Consider the following 25,811-nt stretch of genomic DNA (forward strand, 5'->3'; position numbering starts at 1 on the left):
TGAACCATCTCTCCAGTCCCCATACATCTTTATCAGTTTTATGCCCCCCATCCCATTGGCACCCTTCCATACCCCCCCCACTGGACTTCTCACATTCTGTCATTTATGTTAAGGCCTACCAAGTCAAGTTAGTGTCCCCAGACCTCCCTTAGTGCAAGTTCATCCACTGATGAGTCCCTCCCTTAAAGATCAGCTTCCTCACCCAGCAGTAATCAGTTGCCCACTATTTCTTCAGCTAAGATTGGGACCTGCTGACCATTTTCACAGTTCTATGCTGGGTTTTTGTCTGCTTGAGTTTGCATGGGTCTTGTGCATGCTGATGTCATCACTGTAAGTTCATATGAGCAAGGTCCCAGGAGCCTGTAAGACTCTATTTCCATATAGTCATGTGTCTCCTTTCCTGGCTGGTTGTGGGGGCTCCCACCAATAAGATACGCTGAAGGTCATAACTTTTTGATGCACACAATTTCTCTCATGTTTTCATAAGCGGGGTCACTGGGCACCATGTCATGATAGGGAAGCTGGTATTCTGCCACTATACCTCCTGAAACACATCTCCTTGCAATCTCCCAGAGAATGAGCCCAAAACTGTACATGTTGGCCATGATGTAAGACTGGAAATAATTCCTATTCAAGCTCTCACGCAACTTCAAGAGGCAACTTGAATGCTGCGTGGGATGTCAACTCTATTTGTATCACTAACAAATTTAAGTGATACAAACTGATCCAACTACTTTCAGAATTTATTTCAGAGAAAACTATTAAATATATGTGCACATATATTAAGATCAGAGTATTCTTAAAATTAAAAAAAAAATTAAAGACCCAAATGTCCAGTAATCAAAGGATAACCAATTGCACATCTATACAATGGCATGCCAAGACTTACAATAATGTTTCTACTTTCTCGTCCCCATTTTATCTATTCCTACTACTAGGGCCTGTTTGTGCCCCTTACCTATTTATGCCAAGTCACCAGTGACTGGCATGCTACCAAATAGAAGGGGACCTTTTGATCAGATTGTGGCATGACTCCTCAGATATTGCCAGCTGTCCTCACCCTCAGCCTTACCCAAAGTCTCCACACTCTTCTGGCTGTCCTCCTCCCTCTGGAGCTCCTTCTTTATAGGTTCTGTCTTCACAATCAAACCTTATGTTGGTGGCATTTATCAGAGCTGGCTTCTGTCTTTTACACACTAGAACTAGGTTGAGTACATTTATTACCTTTGTGTGGTATAAAAAAGACTCTGTGCTTCAGTGGGAAACATGCATTGTCTACAACCCTGCTGCCTTGTTATCTGATGTGGAGTTTTGGGAGGCTATTTTGCAACTCTGGAAATTGTAGATAACATACAGCAATTCAGCATAATTCTTTCCTATAGACATGCAAATGGTTCTTTCTTGGAGATTGGCAACTTCCTCCCTCAAGAAAAAGTTGTTTTGCCTGCATTTGCATATTTGTTTCAATATTTCTGATCTATAGATGTTTCTGATCTTTGAGTTATCTTCAACATTGATTGTAATATCTCATCAGTTTCTTCATTCATGAATTAAATAAATCCTGTTCATTTTTGCATCTCTATGACAGTAATGATTTTATCTTGTCTTAAAAATCATGTTTGTTTAATAGTTTTAAATATCTAAATCCAAAATACCTAAACAAGTGCATCCAACCCTGGTCATCCTTCCTTACTGAATGGTATAATCATAGAGTTGGTTCTTGTTACTCAAGGCAATGTTCAATAAAATTGTCCTGAGTCAGTGAACACTGTGCCATTGCCTCCTCCAGAAAATACAAGGCTGTGTTCCTTTTGCCACAATATTTCTGTCAACTGATGAACACGTGTCCTTGTTTTATGCGTGTGTTTCTGCTTAAAGACACCTTGCTTAACATACATTGCTGATTCATTAACCCCGAAGTCAGCCAGCAGCACCATAACTCATGCGTAAACAGAACTCATTCGGCACACCTGGGCTCTCTGTAAGGCACACCCTCGTCTTGTGCTTAGGAATATCAGGCACGCCAACACTACACTTGAATCCTTTTAAGTCAGAATTTCCACTGCTCTGTTTGTACTTATGAGTGACAGGGAAGGAACACTGACAGTATTATAAGTAAATTAATTTTGTGGGGTGAGTGAATTTGCAAACACAGAATCCACAAATAACAAGAAAGGATCATATTTTCATACCTAAATTAAATGCAGTATGTGTCTCCCCCATTGGTCTTCAGGACCCATAAAAAAACTAAGAATATGTTTATTTTATGCTCTGTGTTACTCCCATGCATGGCACAAAGATTATTAAATGTAAATTATTTATACGCGTAAAAAATATTTAGGTACACAAAATATTCGCCTTACATATTAGCTACTTTTCTCATTGTTATGACCAAATTCATAACAAGAAGCAATGTAAGGAAGGTTTATTTTGTCTCAGTGTGAGGTGATGGAGCCCATCATGGTAGAGAAGGCATGGGAGCAGCAGTGTGATACAGCTAGTCCCACTATGCCTCACTCAGAAAGCAGAAAGAGATGGATGCTGTTCAGCTCACTTTCTCCTTTTTAATTCAGTCCCAGTCCCCAACCCATAGAATGATGCTGCCCACATTCAGGGAGAGTCTCTCCTCAGCTAAACCTTTTGGAAGACACCCTCATAGACATGCCCAGTGGTATTTGCAGGTTGATTCTAAATCCAGACAATGATGATCAACCATCATGCCCTCTACTAGTCAGTAAAACTGGCCATAGAACATATGAGTATTGGCTCAATTTTGTGCAGGGAGATGAATGTGTCAGCATTTGAAATATGAAGAAAAAGAAACAAAAGCTGTAATGGGAAGAATCGTGCTGAATTTTGGGATGGTTATGTCAAATTATGGAATTTATGGCCCTTTTTGGCATTCTACTTTATTGTTTTTCTGTACCTTCCAAGATAAAAATGAAGACATATTTCTTTCATCACCACCATGCCAGGAAGATGTGAACACCTGACTTTACTTCTCCACTGTGTAAGGCAAGTGTCTGAACAGCTCCCCGCATCGGAAGCTCACACTCAAATGCCTTGGTCAGCATCTCTAGTCTGTCAACATGACAGACTTCACAGACCAACCCCACAGGGCTCACCGCTGTCCCAGGTAGCATTTCTTACCCAGTGTCTTTGAAAATACATGACAAGAATTAAATGCCACTTTCTCTGGGTACTTTGTGTGACATATCTCAAAGATCCTATTGATTACTCCCCCAGAACCCTCAGTATTCCACAATACAGAACACTATTACTGTGATACCCATGCCTAAATGAATGTATATATATATATATATATATATATATATAATGCAAGCTGGCAGATGTGCAGTCAGACACAGAAGTCTGTCCCCAGGACATACAGCACCAACTATATTCAAGACAGAAGACAGGCCCATTAATGCTCGTGGAAGACCTTTGGATGTCTAAGGTGCCAGACGTTGATCAAATGCTTTAAAGTGGGTATGGGAGTAGTCAGAAGCCTGTACCAATTGTAAAAGCCAATTAAGGGTCACATTATTGAATTCTTTATTCTCAGGGATAGTCCTCTGGGCTCAATTTTATGATGTTCCATTCATATACTAACCCATATAAAACAATCCGGGTCAAGTTTACATGCATTTGCTGCTTAACCTTCACACAATTAAAAAAAAAAAGATTCAATTAATTGTAACTCGTCTCTTCTATCCCATAGCCCCCACCCTCTTCCTAAACCTCTGGTCAATCCACAATTCAGAGCTTATTAGAAACCTCCTGCCGTAGATGGAGGGCAGGCGTGGGAAAACTGTGAGGCCAGGTGATGCTGTTTCACAGCCGTCATGAAATTACAGGTAGTGGAGATTGCTGAGCTCCACGGAGCCTCAGGATCTCCGTGTGAAGAGCAGGAGTCATAGTTCCAGTTAATCTAAGGCTCAGTGTGAAGATCATGAGACCCTGTTCAGAAAGGGCAGGGAAAGACAGAAATGTCAAAGCTCTACACACAGGGCTACCAGCCCCTTGGAAAGGGCTGCACTTTCCTCCCAAACTGAGTCTCCACTGGAGTGAGCTCCCTGTCTACAGAGCCAGGAGCTTTGCAATAAATGATCCTGCTCAGGTTGCAGGGTTCCATCCCCCAAGGCACTTTCTTACCATCCCTTCCTATTGGCGCCGGGAAGATAGGCTAAATATTTGGAAAACAAAGTTGAAAACTCACCATACACTGAAGGTCAAAATAAACCTACATTCATTAGGACCCTTAGAGACCCACCTTGGTACCAAGTGTTTTCCAGTGGCATATTCCATTGGCTCATTTTCAGTGTCTGTGTCTTTTTTGACTTTCCAAAATTTTCCAAAGTGCATGCACATCCTCACAACCTTCATGCATTCACCACTTATTTTCTGAGTGTCTACATACAGTTCTAGCACTGATGACAAAAACGGACAAAGGACATCTTCTTGGGAAGTAGAAAGTCTAACAGAAGAGGCATGGAATAAAGAAATAGGCACACACATGAACAGACACAAAGTGGGATCCTTGTGTGGACAGTGTTTTAAATGATTATAAAGGAAGTGAAGAGAGGGCTAGTTTACATCACATCACTACCTAAGGTCATCTGTGAAGTGACTTACAAGGGTCCGTGACGAATAATGAGGAGTTGCTGAGAAGGGCGCATGGAGAGAGATTCCAATAGAGGGGCAAAAATTCAGGCTCAGGCAAAGGCCCAAGTCTAGAAAAAGCTTGCTGTGGGCTTTTTGCCATTAAATTTTGGGTTTTATGGTGCTGGAGACCAAAGTCAGAGCTTTGCACATGTTAAGCATGTTCTTTAACACTGAGCGACTTTCCTCCTCTCAGGTGATACTTTTGAAGAAAAGGAAAAAGATGAAATGTGGTTGGTTACACTCGAGCTAAATGCAGAAAAATGCAGATAAAGACACAGAAGTGAAGGAGGGAGGGTCATAGGTTGAAGGCCAGCCTGGGCTACAGAGTGGGTTCAAAGCCAGCCTAGGTCATTTACTGAGACTGTCTCAAAATTAAAAGCACTGGAGATGTGGCTCAGTGGTAATTCTCACCTAGTAGTAGTTGGAATTGGACTCTATGTTCTGCCAAAAACAATAATAATAGTGTATTGAAGTAGATTTGAAATACAATTTCTGCCTCTTAAAATGGGGAAAATTAAACTAAAGGACAGGACACAGTCTTGGCGAGCTTACACCAAAACAGCTTAGACTGTGGAGCATCACAGAAGCAATCAGTGAAATCTCTAATATCTTATCTGAAATTTTCTCTAAGCAAAATCATCCAGCAGAAGATGGTGGGAAGGTGGGAAGATTTTGGAGATTCCTAAATACTCAACCATATAGGAAACATTTAACAAATTAGGGTACTTAAACTGAGGTCACCATGGAGCCATCTAAACAGAATGTGAAGTCCTTAAAAACTTATAAAATATTTGCTTTCTAGTGTAGAGTGACAGGTGGAGACCACACATGGCACAGGGCATGATTTCATGAGAATGAGGTCAGTGACGGGAAGGGAATATGCATAAGTAAAATGCACCTAATTGGAATAAGATTTTCATTTTTCAAAAAGTTGTTTGCAAATTTTAAGAATTTGATTATTTACTTCAAGATAAAGATGAAGAGAAAAAGTCCCCGGAGTGGCTGCATCTGCTCTCAGCCCTGAGCCCAGCTGGCTGGAAGACTTAGCACACCACTGATGATTCCAGATGTGTTCAGTGAGGGACATGTGCATGGCTAGAAAGTTGGGTATCCACCATCCATCGCATTCTCCTAGACCTTATAAACCCACTATGCCCTCCAGTCCACTCCCCAGCTCCTCACACACCCACCTTCCAGAACCTCAGAATGATGTCCACATCAAGCACCATGGTGAACATGATAAAGAAGCCATGACGGACCCTCTACTGGTGCCCTTTTCTGACATTCACAGTATCTCCTCTGTGAATCAAGTCAGGCTTGTACTAGGAATGACCCTCCCATCCCTCTGTGTAGGAAGGACTCAGCACCGCAGAATGTCCCATAATAAGCAAGGCATCCTGGGATTCCTCTGAGTCTGACATCCCCTCCTCTGTGGCTGTAGATTTCTTTGTGAAGGAAACAACCTTCTTCGCTTTGTTCTTTGGCTCACAGCAGTGAGGATCTTGGGGCTGACTGGTAAGGAGGACCAGGTAATAGCAAGTGTTTCTGGGATTGTAAAGCACTGCAGGCTCCTATGTACAATGGTCCTACCAAATTCTGGGCATTGTTCCTGGAAATTAAGAGTAATAAAGGCAAGTGAGTTAGGAGCAGGACTCTCCAGTCAGACTCCATGGACTGTAACCTCAGCGGCTTCCCAATCCATGTGACTCAGAGGGAGCCACTTAAGCTCTCTGGGTGCTGGTAGTGATGTGGATGATGCACCTACCTCATAGCTTGCAGGGGTACAAGCAGGCTCGTGTTACAGAGCATTCTCATCCCTTATCAATATTAATGCTCCTTATTTTTTTCCAATAAAGCAATATTATCCTCAGTTAACAGATGGTGAAATGGCTCAGAGGTCAAGCGAATTGCTTTAGTATGCCCAGCCTCCTCATGAATGAAACTGGATCCAAAGTCAGATGAACCTTGAAAACAAAGCCCATACTTTCCAGCCTTTGCCTCATTGGAGAACCAAGCCTGAAGCTTGGTTTGTGGTCCAGGACTAAGCAGTGTGGAACTGTGCCTATAGCTTTTAAAAATGCCAATGATTTAAGTGTACTAAAAATATATAGTGTTTTATAATCTCAAACAATGTTTTATAACCATATTTGACTCTAAGTATGGGGGGCTACTTTAATTGTATAAATTTTATACAAATTTAATGTTAAACATTGAGAAAATATTACAATGATCCATAATTTCAATACCTGAATATGTAAGTGCAGATATATAAAGATTATCATATATATAAATGCATATATTACATAGGTGTAGATAGACTGAATATATTTTACAGAAGTTGTCTTACCTAGACTCTTTGATACCAGAACTCTCCCCTCCCCTCCCCTCCACTCAACTCATATAACCTTCAGCTCAGTGCAATACACATGCAGAGGGGAAATAGAGCCCGGAGCGAGCGAGCTGCTCTGCATCATGCGTGAAAGACTGCAGCATGACCTGCTAGTGCAGGTCTGTAATCTCTGATACTTGGGAGGCTGAGGCAGGAAGATTACAAGTTTAGGATTGGCCAGGACTGTTAGAATGAGTTTGTGGTGAGATGCTATCTCAAAATAAAAAAAATAAGGGGGCTGGGACCATAGCTCAGTGGCAAAGTGTGTTGCCTAGTACATGTAAACCCCTAGGTTCTACCCTAGCATTGAAGGGAAGGGAAGGGGGAAGAGGGAAAAGGGGAAAGGAAGAAAGGGGAGGGGATGGGAGAGGGAAGAGGAGAGGGAAAAGAAAAGAAAAAAGAAAAGAACTTTGTTACACCTGTGGGTGATGAGGGACTGAAGGGAGGAGAGAGGTGAAAAGTCAGTCTCTGTCCACTGAAAGACTTTCAAATTTCAGGAAGGAGTCTGAGTCATTTTCTGAGCAAAGTCTTGCTGTGTCTCACCAAACAACAAGAGGTTTACTAAGGAGAGGTTTGCTTGTGTTCAGGGAGCTTTGGATGAGTTGGGGGAGAGGCCAGTCTATGTTTAGCCCTGCTAGGACAGTCAGAAGAAACTACTAATCCAGAAACACAGCTCTCACCTCAAAAGGAGTAAGAGATAGTTTATTCTAATGCCAACTGGTTGACAGGTCTCAGATATTATTTCATGACAGTCTTTGCTTTCTGTTGGTAGAAGCTAGTGGTCTATTAATACACCCCAAAGGCCTTACATGATAGTCACAGAATGTTAGCTCAGACACAGAGGTGAGCAATTAAATGGTTATTAAGGGAGATAAAGACAGCCTAAGAAAGCGTGGCTCTGGATCCATGGCATTCTAACTGCACAATCACAGAAGTTCTACTCAGTCAATCAACCTTGTAGAATCTTCAACATAAGTGTGGGATTTTTTCTTTGAGGAACTTTATTAGTTAAGAGGAAGGGTCCAGAATCCTGGGCTGGCAGGATTGGGGTCCCTGTGCTCTGGTTATCTCTGGCTGGATAGAATGGGAGTTCTTTCTTACACTTTTTAAAAAAATTTTATGTGTAAGAGTGCATTGCCTCCATGTATGTAAGTGAACCGGTGTCCTGCACTGCCCATGGAGGTCAGAATATGGCACTGGATTCCCTGGAACTGGAGCTATGGCAGTTATCAGCTACCATGTGGGTGCTGGGAATCGAACTCAGGTCCTCTGCAAGAGCAGTCAGCACTCTTCACCACTGAGCCATGTCTCCAGCCCCTTTTCTCTATACTTTGTAGCTCTCATAGATAAACCACCCCAAATTGGAACGGTATTTACATGTTCAATTTTGTAAGCTGAGTTCTTTAACTTACAAACACTGAACAGGCCATTTGATATTCTTTGAAGATACGGCTTGTATCACCAGCAGAGAATTCCGCTGTGTGCGTGTATCAGAATTTACTTATTTTCCTATTCTTGGCGGGTTTAAATGATTTCCAAGTTTTTGCCCTCATAAATAATGCAGTGGTGATCTCGATGTATAAGACTCTTTTTGAGCATTCTGATTATTTTGTTTAAAAGAAAATTAGCAAATGATCCTTTAACTACGCAGCACTAGTTGGTGTGCCCACAGAATGGCCTGCAGGAGCCTGCTTAACTACTCCTTTACAGTGCTGGTGACTACTAATTAAACATGGGCTTTGGGGATGTTTCAGGTAAAATACATTTATTTAAATATCTGTGACGCTGGGCATTTTATTTTGTGTTTCACCATGTATTTGTAAATGTATGTGCATATGTGTGCACATGTGTGTGTACATGTATGCGTGTTTGTGTATGTGGTGTATGTAGATGTTCCTGTGGATTTGTATGCACGTTTGTGTGTGTGTGTGTGTGTGTGTGTGTGTGTGTAGTGTATGTAGGTGTTCCTGTGGGTTTGTATGTGTATTTGTGTGTGTATGTGTGTGTGTAGTGGTTTGTATGGATACACATGTGCCACAACAGGTGGATGGAGGCCAGAGAAAACCTCCATTCTGATTTCTTGCTTTACAGTTTGTTGAAGAAGTAGGTTTGTGTGTGTGTGTGTGTAGTGTATGTAGGTGTTCCTGTGGGTTTGTATGTGTGTGTGTGTGTATGTGTGTGTGTAGTGTATGTGGTGTTCATATAGGTTTGTGTGTGTGTGTGTGTAGTGTATGTAGGTGTTCGTGTGGGTTTGTATGTGTGTTTGTGTGTGGGTGTGTATGTGTATGTGTGTGTAGTATAAGTACTTCCTGTGGGTTTGTATGTGTGTTTGTGTGTGTGTATGTGTGTGTGTGCAGTGTATGTGGTGTTCGTGTGGGTTTGTATGTGTGTTTGTGTGTACGTGTGTGTAGCATATGTGGTGTTCATGTGGGTTTGTGTGTGTGTGTGTGTGTAGTAGTGTATGTAGGTGTTCGTGTGGGTTTGTATGTGTGTGTGTATGTATGTGTGTAGTGTATGTAGGTGTTCATGTGGGTTTGTATGTGTGTGTGTGTGTGTGTAGTGTATGTAGGTGTTCGTGTGGCTTTGTGTGTGTGTTTGTATGTATGTATGTATGTTTGTGTGTGTATGCAGTATATACAGGGGTTCCTGCGGGTTTGTGTGTGTGAGTGTTTGTGTGTGGTATATGTAAATGTTCCTGTGGTTTTGTGTGTGTGTGTGTGTGTGTGTGTGTGTGCACGCATGTGGAGGAAAGTGGTTGACATTAGGAGTCTTCCTTAGTTTTTGAGAACCTGGTGTTAATGGACTCAGCTTGACTGGTTGACCAACCAGCTCCAGGAGTCTGCCTGTCTCCGTCCCACCAGCACTGGTATTAGAGATGTGTCCCAACACTGCTGCCTGACAGCTGGGAATCCGGACTCAGTCCTCACGCTTGCAGCCAGGCACTTCACCCACTAAGCCATCTTCCTTGCCTTGCTATTCATGTTGCTTGACATTTCCCTGTTCATACCTTTCAGCCTTTTGTCTTTCAACATAATTAGCTTTTAATCATTGTAGCTCCATGTGAGGACGGTTTCCCTTTGTCCTCAGTTTCACCATGCATTCCCACAGCCGGTTCACTCTGATTTCCTATCCTGTTAACACAGTATCATGGACTTTCCTTTTCTGTTTTTCTCTTTCTACCCAGCAAAATTTCCTAAGCATCACCTCAACAGTTTGTCTATTTGGTTTGAAAGAACCAAGATTCCTGCCTAATAGAAGAACATCTTTATTTTCTTCTACTTCGTGCCTTTTTACACATTAAGCACCTGAGCTAACCAATGAATTCTATTTTCCAAATTATTTATAGTACATAATACTTATGAATTGTGCCTCTGCATTCAGGTGAATTCTTAATTCCCGTTTCACCATAGATTATGCTCTTTCCTGGGCTTTAATCATGATAGTGATTGTAAATGTTGGTACCTCACAGAGAAGTCCCCCCTCCTGCCACGTTTCCTAAGTGGTCCGGACGGCTCCTCCCTGAATGTTCTTTCAGATCAATTTTTAAATCGCTTTGTTAAGTTCCAAAAAGAATCACATTAGGAGTTTGATTGCAATTACATTAAACCCATAAATTAATTTGGGAGAACTAATATCTTCGCTGTATTAAATTTGCTAATCCAGCAGCATGATACACGATTCCATTTATTCTGGTCCTGTTCTATCAGCCTCAATACAATTTTGCAGGTGTGCATGTTTTCATATAAGTTCTGCAGAGTTCTTAGTTTACTCCCAAGCGTTTGTATTTTAATTGCAGTTAAGAATATATTTTATTATATTTTTATAACAGTTATTACTGGCATATGATTATTGATTTTTGTTGGGTTGGTGTCCGAACATGAGACTGAAATATATTAGTAGTTCAAATTGTTTTATCTTTTCTTTTTTAAAAGTTTGATTTGATTTCTTTTTTAAAAGCCCCCTCTTGGGCTTTAAGGCTATAAGAACATTTTCCGCTTGAAATAAGAAAGCATTTCCCCATTGCTGCTGGTTCACTAAGAATTCTGATCAGTAATGAAGGGTGAAGTTTTTTCAAATTACTTTTCAGCCTCTCCTGAGAGGATCAGATGGTTTTTATCCTTTGGCCTACTGATAGGAAACGTTATACCAAGAGCTTTTTTTCTAATATTCAAGCTTTTTTCTCATCATATTCTTGGGATAAACCCCTCTTGGTTATGGTGTATGATGTTTTGATAATCATGATGGATTCTGGGGATTATAGCAGGGTGAGCTTTGTAGCTCCTGCTGGTTAAAGTCAGTTATCAGAACCACCTGGGACATGGGCCTCTGGGTATGCCTATGTTAATAATGCACATGGGAAGATCCATTTTAATTGTAGGTTATACTATTCCCATTGTTGACAGGGGACCTGGACTGTATAAAAATGAGGAAGGGGAGCTGAGCACCAGCATGTATTGACTGTTCTCTTCCACTGACTATGGATCTAATGTGACCAGTTACTTCCAGCTTCAACTGCCTTGACTTCCCTACCATGATGACTATAACTTGAACTGAGCTAAAATGAAGCCTTCCTTCGTTCAGTTACCTTTTTAAAAGAATTTTAAATCACATTTATTTATTTTGTGTGTATGTGTGTGGGTACCGAGGTCAGAGGACAAACTACACTATTTGTTTTTCTCTCCTTCCTGGGGATCAAACTCAGGTCATTAGAATGGGCAACAAGGAACTTTACCATCTGAGCCTTCTTGCTGGCCTCTTTACGTTGCTTTTGTCAGAGTATTTTATCATGGCAATAGAAAAGAAACTAAGACATAGCTATACAATTAAAGGGTCAATTCCTAGCTGTGCCACTTGGTCAAGTGTGTGGTCTTGGTCACATCACCTACCTCATCACAGTCAGGGGAGGAAATTATATGCACCCTAAAAGTTGTGTTAAGAATTACAATTAAGATACTTAAAACTGCCTTAATACTATACGCCTGGCCAACAGTGGATATTCCTATCAGCTGCACTAGTTTGCATTAGAATAATCATTAATTTTATTTTAACATTCCAACTTTTCATAGCTGCAGGAGTGACTGACCCTGATTTTAATATATTTGGGGCTTTTTTTTTATTCAGTCAGCCTGGTAAGTAAACAACATTAGGTCTCATTACCATTAACGCTTCTCTGGGCTTTACGTTTTCTTCAGATCTCAACCACCAAAGTTGCGAGATTAGGGCCGCACTGGTTGGCTTGCTCTTGTGTGTCAGCTTCCAGGAGGCCCCAAGCCCTCTACAAAGCATGGGGTGGCAGGAAAATCTAAGCACAGGAGGATACTGAACAGTGCTTTTGCTGCTGTTGCTTTGGAATTTGACTTAAGGCTGCGTAGCGAAGAACAAGGAATTGAATACTGTACCATTCTACAAAGAACTCCAGGGCATCCCCAGCTGTCCTCTCCAGAGACTGCTAAGAGGAACCCAGGTGGACCCTCACTTTTTCCTCACAATAGTACAGTCATCTCATACAATGAGGAGATGGTGAGGGCAGAGAGGAGGAAGTTTCTGAGTTATAAAGTATAGGTTTTAAAGAGAGAAGGCTTTACCTTATGATCACCCCTGTCATAAACCAAGGGAAGAAGGCTCAAAGGCACTGTAGGCACCGTGTGTGGTAGGAGGAGAGAAGGGTCTGTGAAAAGAGGAGATGGACCTCTTAGGTCCTAGCAGGTGCATGCTCATCTGAAGACTTTTCTTGGTTCACACAGAGGCTCCAGCATTGAGTAAGGTACAAACAAACTCCCTCTTTCCCACTCTTCATCTTTCCTCCATGGTTCTGTGCCCCGGAAGAAGGAAGTACAGAAGTAACAGGAAATGCTCAGAGGTGGGGAGTCAATCAGTAGCTTGTCCTCCCATCTTTCTGAGGAAGCAGCGGTCATAATCCATCTTGTGCAGCTGCCTGGAGTCTGAGCTCATGCTACGTCAGCAGCGATGTGCCTTTGAGCATGATGGGGTACACATGGGAGGCTCTTCCTTGCCTAGTCTCTCAGAGTCCTGAAGCTCTTTCCATCAGTCTTTGGAAACTATTGATTATATTACTTCATTTTGATGGGATGGGGATTTGATTTTTATTGGCTAATCTTACTCCCTTAAGATTTATGGATCATTTCACCTTGACTATGGCAGGGCAGAATTGAGAATTAGACGTTATATTATTCATACAGAAGGCAGCTTAGAGCCCTGAGCCAAATTATGCTATGCACCCCACCACTTTACAGATTGTGCAAGCCAAAGCCTGGAGAATTATGAGGAGAAGGCCCAGAGGCCAGTGCAGTGATCTTACTCTAATCTGCAGACCCTCATATACTTCTTTCTACCTTTCTCTTTCTCTGGTCCCTCACAGAACTTCTCTCTAGACTGAAAGACCCTTATACATGGGCTCCAATGGCCCCTCTCAGAATAGATACCATCTTATTAGAAACAATTCTTGTCCTTCCCACTCTACCCACACCATCAGGTACCATTATGGCTACTCATCAAGGACCCAGGACACCTGAACAGCTACAAGTATCCTATCCTCTCTGCAGGAACAGAAGCTTCCATGCTAAACCACAGCATCTGGAGAAGTCCTTTTATGGCAGGGCCCGTCATGGCACAGGGAAGACTATCAGTCCCTGCTCTGACATCTTGCCAGGCCTGAGGTTCCTTCCTAAATTGTGCTCATCAAGGCCTTCTGGGTTCTGAATTTTATGCTAGACATATACCTTACCTCACTAAAGCTTTGCAGCAACAACAACAACAACAAAAAGATGTGCTATAATCTCCCCTAAATGGAAGAAAAGAAATGGAGGCACAGAGAGGTGAAGTAATACATCTCTGATCATCCAGCTAGTAAATGCCCCGCTTGAAATAAAAACCAGATTCTCTTTGGCTCTAAGGCCCATATCCTTTTCACTAAATTCTAATGACTACTCTCACTTCATTGAGCTCAGCATTTTGAATTTCTCCTTTTTATCCCTCTGGAGAAAAGAGAAAGCTAGACACATATCACTTCAAGTAGAAACCCATAAATATGTAAATAAAATATAACGTGCAATCAGCCCTCAGGTGAAGGGAACAGAAAGAGAGCCCTTCAAATCAGCAACAGAGGTGGCATCTCTGACCGTGCAAAGTGAGTTTCTACTTGGGGAACTGGAAGATCACAATGAAGTAGGCTCTCAGGCAAGGGGTCTTTTGACTTACAGGAACGGGCAATCACGTGGTGGAGGTGCAATCACTCAGTTTACTCTATTGATTCGTGATCATTTAACAAGGTTGTAAAGAGAACAGCCTGGGGTCTGTGATTCAAGCAGGAATTTGGGGAGAAAGGAAACAGGTTTGAGGGATATTAAGGGGGACAATTTCAGGTTTCTGAAGACCTGTTTTGGAAGGTACAGACAGCATCTATGTATGGTTGTTTCATGGAAGCAAATCTGGGGTGACAGTGAGGGTGAGTGTGTTCCATATGGTACTAGATGATAATTTTTAAAAACAAACTGGTACCCAGGCAACTAAAATTGATACCTACAGAAGACCTTGCAAATCTTTGCAGGGTCAGTATGATATCTCTGTGTCTCAGCTTACTTGCTCTCCCCAGTCACTGGCCTTGATGACCTTCTCAATGTCGTTGCCTCTGGTTCTCTGTGAACTCCAAATAGTGCAGTAGCCTGTCTCCTTCTAGTTATCCTTTTTTTTTTCTTTTGATAGAAGATATTGCCTCAACCTCCAGAGTACTAAGATTGCAGATGTGTGCCACAAAGCTTGGTTGTCCCTACTCCTTGGATCCCAATAGATATTCTCTGTGTATGATCCCATCCCGAGTTTTATGACATGTTAACACAGAGCAAAGAAAACAGTAACAACCTAGGTACTCCAGCAGGGAAACAGTCTGTATGGATGTGACCTTCCTGTTAGAGGAAATTTAAAAGTGATTGGACCACTATACAGCAACCCTGGGGTCAAACTCTCATCATTCCCTGGGTGCCTGCTGTTGGGGTTACGCTGGAGGCAAGCACCTAATGTTCTTTACAAAAAAAACCCTGAGAATTCAGACCACACTTGGAGTATCATGTTATGAAATGGGGTTTCCTGTGAGATAATGAGGAAGAACAAAGAATATGACCTACCTTCTACATCAGAACTAGTCCTGGGAAGTGGACAAGCAAACCTACTTGTTTTGATGTAATGGTTCACAATAATAAATCAATAACAAATGCATCAACAGTGATTTGTTTCATTACGGGCATCTAAAGAGCATTTTGAGCTTTTTAGAACACTTTGATATACATTACTGTCTTTGCCCCAAGGCCTTTATCTCAGGAATGATGATGAATGATTAAAATGAGGAAAATGAACAAAATGATGAATTAAGAGAAATGAATGAAGCGTTTTAAACAATATCATGGAAACAGAGAGAGCTAACGTACTTGCATCAGTGCTAAGAAGCCCCTGTGACTCCAAAATCCAGGTGAAGTCCAGGCACGTTGTAGAACAGATCTGCTTGTCTCTCCTGAGCTCTAGATTTATCTATTTCCATTACCTGCTACCCAACTTTCCCTCAAACGCATTACATTTAAATGTGAACTCAGTCTGCAACACATCTCTAGTATTTCCAATTTCAGAATATGATTCTCCCCCAGACGAGGTGTCACCTTAGACTGTCTTCCCCACTGGTCTAAGATACTCTATAGTCAAGCTCTTGACCGTCTCTCCCACTGAGGGTCAGCCTCTGCTTCTAGTACCCCAAGCATCTACCTGGTCAGTGACTCATCAATCATGGTACAACAAGAATATGCCTCCATCTGCCCTTAGTGATGTGGGTGATCCAATATCTTCTTGAAATGTATTTGAGCTTGTAACCTACTGCTGCCAATTCTCTGCCTCGTCCTGGCCTATCCATACAAAGGCACCCTCTGCCACCAGTGCCAAGCACAGAGTTTGGCACAGGAAAGAAACTGGTGTTTGACGTAAAGGACAAATGCTGCCATTCATTTCCAGCTGATTTCCAAAGTTAACCACCAAACCACATATTTGAGAAGCCACTAGTGAGCATAAGAGGTCCCCCTGGGCTAGGAAGTCCATCAAGCCAGTGGTGAGTTGCTCCTTACATTATGAGATTTGGTTCTAAGCACTTCAAAGGGATGTGACTTTGATCTCATCATTCTCAATCATGGTCTTCCTCCCATCTCCCTCTCAGAGCTACCTTAATGATCAAGCTGTACAATGGGCATGTTACTTAGGAGCACAGCATGTCCGTGTGCCATGCCTGAATGTACAGCAGTGTCAGGTGACTTCTAAAGAACAGATTTTGAGTCTTCTTTCTCATAATTTCTGATTCATTGGGTCAGGAGACTAATCTGGATCTATACAACTTAATTCCTTTTGGGCTGCTATAGCACATTATCATAAAGTGAGTTATTTATAAACAACAGAAATTTACTTTTCACAGTTCGGGTAAAGCCTACTTCCTGGTTTATTGACCCTGGTTTACTGACCCATCTTTCACTCCGGGGCCTCTTCCACAATTGTCAAGTCACATCCATGACGGAGTCAGCTTCCAAAGGCTCCATCTCCCATACTACTACATAGAGGCCTAGGTTCCAACATACGAATTTGTGGGTGACACCAACATTGAGCCTCTAGCAAAACTGATGCTCCTGGTCCAGGAACCTCACTTTCATAACCCCTGATCTACATGGTTCTTACTGTTTGCTTGTGGACCTCACTGCTATTTGAATATTCAATTTCATGTTGATATTTCCCCCCATTTGTTGTTTTGTTAGAATCCTTACCCAGCCTGTAAATTCCTCTGGGCAGAAATTATACCTTCCACACTTCGCACTCTCACATTTTCTGTTTTTCAAAATAATGAGTACATTTCCAGTGTGATTAATAATAGAATAGGGGAAGAGGCGAAAATTCAGAGTACCAATGCTAATAAAGAGCTTCAACAAATGGAGAGCGGTCGTGGAATTCTCTTAAAAATTAATTATGAAGCAAAGAAGATTCTGCCACCAGTGGCAATGTGAGGAAGAAGATAATTTTCTTGTTGACACGTCATATGGAATGTGGGTTATTCAAGATTTTAGCTCTCACTTAAAACACCAATATTTCTTGAAATATGATACCACAAAGGTCATCCCACCTCACAATTTTTATAGTGATAGTCAGGCTATTGCGTCTGTCACATGGAAAATCCATAATACAGTCACGGTAACTTTGCAATAGGTTGTAAATTTTTATTGAGATGATCATCTTGTGATTGAATTTCTAACTGCATTATATGATCATAAGCAAATAAGTCCACAGGGGTTTGAAAGTACTTTGAATATCATTTCTAAAGATCAAAAACCCTGAAAACCCTTACATTTACCTTGTACAAAGGGAGAAGTCTCATCAACAGGATCAAATCAGTTATTTTTATGGATGACTATTACATAGCAAAGCTAAGATACGGTATTTCTTAGTTTAATAACATACCTTTATGCCCTTTTAAAGCAGTCAGTTTCATAACCAGGTTTCCATGAGGAATATTACCAAAGGCCTGTTTTGAAAATAATTGAGAAAATGGCTTTCTCTGTTCATTATGGTGGTTCAAAAACTTTCAAAGAATCTGATCTGAGCCATGGAAATACTAGGATCATTGGCTTACACACTACTAGGTACACTATACTACTTTGGTACTTAGATACAATTTGGATGGGTTCCTGAACAGCTGAGAAGTCAAGTCTGTTCCAGGAGAATCCATCAATGAGGGAATAATGTAAACATAATGCAAAGTCTACATTTGCTTATTTATGATTTTACTCGTGAAAGATACAAGTAGAATCCAAGCCCCACCACCACCACAGAACTCCAACACCTGCACGTTATAATGCAGTTCACCACTTGTTATAATCCACACCCCTCTGTATGTTTCCTTAGTTCCCTCCTCTTATTACAGGCCACACCCATTTCTATCTGGTGGTCCCTTCCCACCCATTTCAAATACCTTTCTTCCAGCTTCCTGGTAACCTTCTGCAACCTTCTGTCTCCCACTCATACAAATAAACATCATGTCTCTGTCAGGCTGCCTATCACTCTGACAGCATTTTTCATATTCTGATCCACCTCCTGTGTAAAACTGTGCTCCCGTGTTCACTATATAGCTCTCTCTTTTTCACGTATCACTAATGGAGTACAGAATGCCTCTTGCTCCAATTTCCTCATAAGCCATGTGGTTTTTATTGCAAAATGTAGCAGGGTACACTGTTTTTAGGGACGCATGTCTCATAACAGAACTGATGCACCATATGTGTTCCATGTTACTGCTCCTGCTTTGGAAGGAAGCATCAGTGACTCCTTTTCCTTCCAAGTCCATGCTGGAGGCTTCACTGAGCCACACATCCCAGCAGAGTAGCAGCCCTAGCTCAGTTTCCCATACCTACAGTTCTCACCTCTCTATTTATTCATCAGGGTGTAACCAAAGATTAAGGGCACTGGAGCCAGGAAACCTGACTGTACCACTGGCCAATCATGTGACCTTGGATAGAAAGTCTAAAAATATTGAGCCTCTCCTCATTCATGGGTATATGATATAAAAGTATTAAGAACAGATAGTCATTTGAGGGGGAGAAAGGTATTGTGATTTGCAGAAAATGAGCATTGGTCTCTTTTAATTTCATGAGTTACATTCAGAGATTTAGTCTCTACCCGCAGCCCCTTATTAGAAACACAGGCAAAGCTAGGAGGCCTCAGGGATATAGTTGGATCCAAAGAACCTTCCCAGCCACATCCCCAGCCAGCAGCTCTTAAGCAGAATCCAGGAATATTGGGAAAACAGTTGGAGCTAGAAACCCACGGTTATAGTGGAGGCCCTCAGAGGGACTGTCCCAAACCAGACTCAGGCAGGAGTCGGGAACCCCCTAGGGAGCCAAACAGTTCCAGAATCAATTCTGAGGCACTGTAAGACCCAGGAGACTCTTAAGATGTAGTGGGTACTACGAGCCCCTCAGAGAGAAGACTCGAACCAGGAACCACCACGGAAACAGCCAGATCCAAGTATCACAGGGCCAAGACAAGGACCCTCAGGGACAGATTGGAATTAGACACATTAGGTATACAACTGGAACCAGAAGCCTGCAGGGAGTCTACACAAGGGCTTCAAGGGGCACAGTTAGAGTAGGATCCCAGAGACACAGAATTAAGACCTCTCAGAGACATGCAAATGGCACCAGGATTCCTCAGAGTGATAGAGCCAATGTCCTGTCAGAAGTACTGCCAATACCAGGAGACTCTCCTTGACATGCCATGAAGTTCTTAGACTCACGGCCAGAGAAGAGTTTCTTAAAACCAGAGCAAATCCTTAAGTGTCCTTTCCACAATACTAAACACTTTAACACTGGATAAATTTAGGAATGTTCTGTCCTCAAAGATGAGAGGAGGACTAGTCACGGTAACAGTCATCCCCTACCCCCACCCCTGGCCTTAGCAGAGCATCTGGGAGGATGTTCTTACCAGCACATTTGGTCCTGGTGGTGAGAGGAGGCCCTGGTGGTCCTGTGCCTCCCTCACCTGGTCGTGTAAGCAGCACCCGGATCTCGTACTCCACATCAGGGTCCAGATGCCACAGTTTATAGTTGGGAGAGTCAACAATGTGGGTCTCGGCCCAGGTGCCTGTGGTGGTGCGGTATTCCACCTCCTTCAGGATGATGGGACCATCCCCAATGATGGAGTTAGCATTTGGCTTAATCCACAGGTAGGTAGCCCCAACAGCCAGCAGTTCTGGGGGAGCAATGGGTGTGGGAGGCTCTGTAAGACAAGCAATCAACAAAGAGCTTTCAGTTTCAAGTTGTTTACAGAGTAGAATCCAAGCATTTAAGGACAAGGGGTAGAATTCTAGACAAAACCATAGATAGTGATGTATAGACAGCTTGGCAGGTAAAGGCATTTGCTGCCAACCCTGATGACATAAGTTGGAACCCCAGGCCCAGCATACAAGGACAGAACTAACTCCTACAAGTTGTCCTCTGTCTTCTGCTTCAACTCATTGGCATACAAAGGTGTATGCATGAACACACACAAATAAGTAATAAAGATGAAAAATTAAAAACCGTAGAGACTATCTCCAAATCCCCCACTGACACTTTAATTTTCAAATTTTATCTATAAATACCTGAACTGATATTTCTTCAGTAACTGTAGTTAACACCTACCATATCCCTGAATCCCATCTGAGTTTTCCCAGAATATAGAAAATTCTGCTTCCTATCCTCAAAGGGGAAACTAACTTCACCTTAGTAAAGCCCCAAACACAGGGAAGTCTGAGATTTATAAACATTTCTTATACCAGGACACAAAGGTAGTTAGTGGAAGTCCTCCCCAAAAGGTGTCATGGGCACAAATGGGCAAAGGACTATGGTGCAGCAAGAATTCAGCTTCTCTCTCACCCTAGCAGGTTCCCTCCAGCAAAGTGTCCTTGGCCAACAGGGACCAGCAGGAATCAGGGTCAAAGGAAAGGTCATGTCAAGCTCTCGATCTACTTTCTTTAAGTTCCTTAAGTTCTATGTTATCAGTCAAACAGACCAGACTTCAGTTGGAATGGGCAAACCTGCAGACATGACACGTTCCTTTTTTTTTTTTTTTTAATTTCTTCTGTACCGAGATCTTTTAAGTTGCTGTTTCATGTCATTGTTGGAGTAACATTATCACCTCTATTTTGATGGATATAAAGCAGAGAATACAGGAGATTGGATCACCAAACCAAAGTCATAGGAGCAGTAAAAGCAGAATGAACCCCACAGTCCCATCTCTTTTCAGGTGTTCCTTAATTTGTTTGCCTTTAAAACAGAGTCTACATACTCAGGCCAAGTTGGGCTCAAATGCCAGATTGCTCCTGCCTCCGCTCTGCAAGTTCTGCGATTAATTGTATTGTGACACCATGTTTCATCCAAATGTTCATTTTAAAAAATAAATTTTAAAGATTATGTTATTTTTAATTGTGTGTGTATGAGAGAGAGAGACAGAGAGAGAGAGAGAGACAGAGAGAGAGAGAGAGCAAGTGGTTGTGAGCCGCCCAACGTGGGTGCTGGGAACTGAACACTGGTCCTCTGCAAGAGCAGTACGTGCTCTTAACCATTGAGCTATCTCTCTATCCCCACCTCATTTAAAATAAAGTTGATATGTATGTTATTCTTATTTGTAATAAATACAGAAGTGAAACAAAAGAAATGGAAAAGAAAAATACATTTTCTCCCTAGCACCCAGCCTCACAGCCTTCTTCGTTTCTCCATGCTCTGTTCCAATTTTATTCATATGCTTACATTTTTATATGTAGTTAAAACGACAAGTAGGCCAGGTATAGATTTGCTTTGTTTCTCCTGCTCCAAGCATCTGGACGTCTTCATTTACATACTATATTGAGTTTTACTGTCTTTGCTGGGTACAGAATAATCTATCAAATTATCATGCAAATTATCCTTCATCTGTTGGGGCACATGAACTGTTCTGTTTTACTATGGTAAATAACGCTGCAATGAACATCTTTGTTCAAAGGATTTCAGTTTTTCTTGTCTGAGTCTGATACAAAGACCAGGAATGAGGCTATCTGTCAAAGGGAATGAAAAAGTCCTTGAATTCTACCGAATCTGGAAGTGATGGGGGAGGATAAAATGTAGGTTTATTCAAGAATATGGTGCTGTTGAGAATCTCTAGGCTATTCAGATGAGCAAAAGGCAGTATGGGCCTTAGTTTGGAACTAGGATGAAGGCTTCTGGATAGAGACTCATTCTATGTTTTTGTTCTAATTAATTACCTGGCACCAGAGATTTTCCAGAAGCAGAAGAATTTGCTTTAAAACAGGGGTAGACAATATTTTCTCAGTGTGACTTGAAGCAAACCTTAAGGGACAACTTCAGATTGCCTCTATTATAGCTCACCATTTGGTCAGAGAAGGGAATTAAGCCGATTAGTCAAGCTAGGTGCCTTTCTTTACAAAGCCATGGAGGTTATTACTCAAGACCTTGTTAACGCAAAGGTGTTTGCAAATTGATTTTGGGATAATTTGTTCCAGGTAGAGAAGTTAAGTTGGCAGGCAGATAATTTCTGAGCTCATCCTTTGTGCATTTCAAATATATAGACCCTTTGACTGCCATCATCAACTCTCCAGGGTTCCCATCAGTCTCCAATGAGGACTCAAGGGTGATATTTTGTAGCTCTGTGATGACTCTGCCTAATTCCTTAATATAATTATTCACAGACTGGCCCTGGACAGAATGAAGAACATCAGACTCCAATGCTCTGGGGGCCGAGCAGAGGCCACATTAAGCTCTTCCATCGACTTTTCACCATGGTTTGCTGCTCTCCTATTTCGGGCATTAGCAGTTTTCAATTTCTGACCACCAGAAAAAAAATAAAGTATTAATCTTTCCAAATGTTTAGTCTCTTTTCAAGTACTGCTAATGGTAGGGGCAAGTATAATAACAAACATCCTCTTGAATGTATAAATGTGCCTATCTCAAATGACTTGCAGGTTCACAGGCTCATGTGCAGTCAAGGCATTGTGGCTCTCTCTCTCCATCTCCTCAAGAATAAGTGATGTAATGTCTCCTGTTTCATTATCAATGTCAGGTTACTGCTCTTATTATTTTTTTTCTCTTTTCAGTGATGGCCCTGGTTTGATACTGGTATTCTTTAGGAAGCAAGTGAACCAGTGTCTCACAGATAAAAAAACAGGAATTAGGTATAAAGTTTTTTTAAAAAATAAAAATATCATTTTTAATGTATAGAGAATTATATTTAGTTCATTAATGCTCCTCTGTGTCTGAGATGAACTCTCCAATAGGACCATAGCAGGAAATGCACACGGATGTCAATCCAGCTTTAGATGATAGCCACTCTAATGCCCCTTGAGTCATCAGGAAGAAATGGAGGTCCAAAGAGGATTCCAGATCTATCAGACTGGAAGGGGAAGAGGTAGAACCTTTGAACTCAGCATGAGCCACCTGTTCTTCCCTTTCTCCTCTTGTAATTTAGGCAGAATTAACCAAAAAGGTCTTAAGGAAAGTCTTTATTGGTAGTTTCTAAACTTTGGGTGATATATAGGCCCTAAAAATCTGGTGAGAAATTCTAGACTATCTTGTGAGCAAAACGTACAAAAGTTAATCACCTAGAGTTTGTGCATCATTTGAGAAATTCATAAACTCTTCTATGATGGTTAATCTTCCTTATCAACTTAATTGGATTAGGAATCAAAAAGGAGGTACACCTCTGGGTATGGCTATAAGAGAGTTTCCAGAAGCCTAACCAAGGGAAGACCCACCCTGAATGTAGATGACATCATGCCTGGGGTTTGCATCTCAGACTGAGTAAAACGAGAAACAGGAGGAAAACAACCAAATGCCAGCATTCATCTGCCTTTGCTTCCTGAGGGCAAATGCAATGTGACCAGCTGCCTTGTGTTCTTGCCTTCCCTGCCCTGATGGACTGTACCCTGCAAACAGAGAGTCAAAATATATCTTTCTTCCTTTAAGTTGTTTTTGTTGGGTACTTTGTCACAGCCACAAGAAAAGTAAATAACGTATCTTCGGAAGTCCATGCATGAGCCCTTGCACTAATAATAGAGGATACAAGAGTCTGCAGACTGACCGAGCTCTTGTCTTACATTTTGGGACACTGAGCTACTCTTTGTTGTAGGGTCAGAGCCTGGGAACGCATCCATGGAAGGGATTAAGATGTAGCTCTTCCAGACTCCCAGGCTCTCAATCTTTGAGTGAAAATAAACATGCTAAGGTTTCCACAGGACAACACTAAGTAAATGTCTAAGTCCTATGCAAATGATGCACGCAACACATTCAAATCTAAATGGCAAAGACATGGTCTATCCATGGTGTAGTACAATAGGGTTTATAGGAAACTTCAAATGTCATGTTTCCTGGGCTGAAGGTCTAGCTCAGTTGTCACAGTGTTTATCTAGCACAACACTCAGGGTTCAATCCCAAGCACTGCATACACCATGTGTGGTGGCCCACATAATCCCAGCACACAGGTGGAGGCAGGAGGATCAGAAGTTTAAGGTCATCCTGGGATATATAAGGAGTCACAGGCCACTTTGGGACAAAGGAGACAAAACAAACAAATACGAAACAACAAAACCTGTTTCCAAACGTACCTTTTTTCTGTATGAAGGACTTTAACTGTTAAGACCTTAAGATGAACTACCTGGAAGAGAGAAACTGTCTGTGAGATTAATCCTATCTTCTGTGAACATCTGTGTCTCAAGGTCAGCTGGAGCACTAAGCTGGTATTCGGTTAAGAGAAACACAGACACTGTGCCACAGAATTAGAGGGCAACACTGAAGAAAAGTAGCAATGCCAAACTGGACTGTGGGTCACCTTGCAGGGGACAGAGCCTGGGAAGGGACCTAAATTGGCCTAAAGATTAGAGAAAGTCTTGCGGATGGAGTTTAGGGGAGAGGCGTACTGGGGTCAGACATCTGTGTCAAGTCTGTATACAAAGTAAATTTCCCAGGGAGCCCATAAGTCTGTATTGCTTGGGAAGGCACTAACCCAAGGCCAGACAAACAATTAAAACTGCATTCTGAACACACACTCATTTACTCATGCCATCTATCATTCAAACACTGAGTGCTGGCTGCACGCCACACTGTCCTAATCACAGGTACAACCCTGGATGTAAAAGCTGAAATTCCAGAGTTCATTCAAGATTGAGGCAACCAAGTGTAGAGAAGAAGCTGATTCAGAAGTTGCTGAAGAGGAGGGCATGGGAGGAAGGGGAGGCCAGGGAGCCAGACCTAGGTGGTGCTGTGGGTCAACAGATTGAAGCATATCCACACCAAGAAAGACTGCTCAGTGAGGTGAGAGAAACTAACAACTAACTAACTAACTAACTAACTAACTAACTATATATACGAATGTATGATTATTCCATTTATATGAAAATTTTAAGAATAGGCCGAACTCAATCATGGTAATAAAAGCCAGAAGTATAGCTTCCTTTGGGGGCAACTACTGGCTACAATTGGATGTGAGGGAAATTCTGAAGATGCTAGAATGTTCTAACATACAGATTCAGACAATAATAATAGAAACCAGAACTTTAGTACCTCTAAGTGGGGTGACTGCCTAGAAGAGTACACGAGAAAAGATTCCTGAGTTTTGAAAATGTCTTTTCCTTGGCTAGGATTTTGCAACTCACCAAAATGTACCAAAAAGGCAGACATTTTGCTGAATGTAAATGATATCTTTAAAAATTATGAAAGGCTGGAGAGATGACTCAGCAGTTAAAAACACTGTCTGTTCTTGCAGAGGACCTGGGTTTGGTTCCCAGCATCCACATGTGGCTACCATGTGGAGCTCCAGTTCTAGGGAATCTGATGCCTTCTTCTGGCCTCCTTGGGCATTACATGACAGAGGTTCACTTATATACATGCAGGCCAAACACTCATACACATAGGAGAATTAATAAATCAAAAAAAATTTAATTATGAAAAATGAGGCCAGGAAGATGGTTCAATGGGTAAAAGTGCTTGTAATGCCTGATGAATTGAGTTTGATCTCCAGAACTCATGTAAGAAAGCTAAATGCAATGTTTCAGTTCTGTAATCCCTGAACTCCTAACAAGATGGGAGGCAGACACAGAAGAATCCTGAAAGCTTGTGGGTCATTTAGACTGGAGCATGCAGGTCATCAGCAGAAACAATCAAAAATACTTTGCCTCTAAAAGGTAGAAGGAGGGACTGGAGAG

The 25,811-nt window shown here is 41.8% G+C and overlaps 1 protein-coding gene across 6 annotated transcripts in view; it reads right to left on the minus strand.

The window, feature by feature from the left end:
* Positions 1-25,811, minus strand: part of Ptprt (protein tyrosine phosphatase receptor type T) — a 1,217,152-nt gene that overhangs the window by 634,379 nt on the left and 556,962 nt on the right. For all 6 annotated transcript variants that reach the window (XM_029554985.1, XM_029554983.1, XM_029554981.1 and 3 more), the window contains one exon: positions 19,565-19,858. In XM_029554985.1, coding sequence (XP_029410845.1) covers positions 19,565-19,858 — 294 coding nt within the window. The remainder of the gene's footprint in view (positions 1-19,564; positions 19,859-25,811) is intronic.

This window comes from Nannospalax galili, unplaced genomic scaffold (assembly GCF_000622305.1).
Source record: "Nannospalax galili isolate Female #2095 unplaced genomic scaffold, S.galili_v1.0 scaffold205, whole genome shotgun sequence".
Taxonomy (NCBI): domain Eukaryota; kingdom Metazoa; phylum Chordata; class Mammalia; order Rodentia; family Spalacidae; genus Nannospalax; species Nannospalax galili.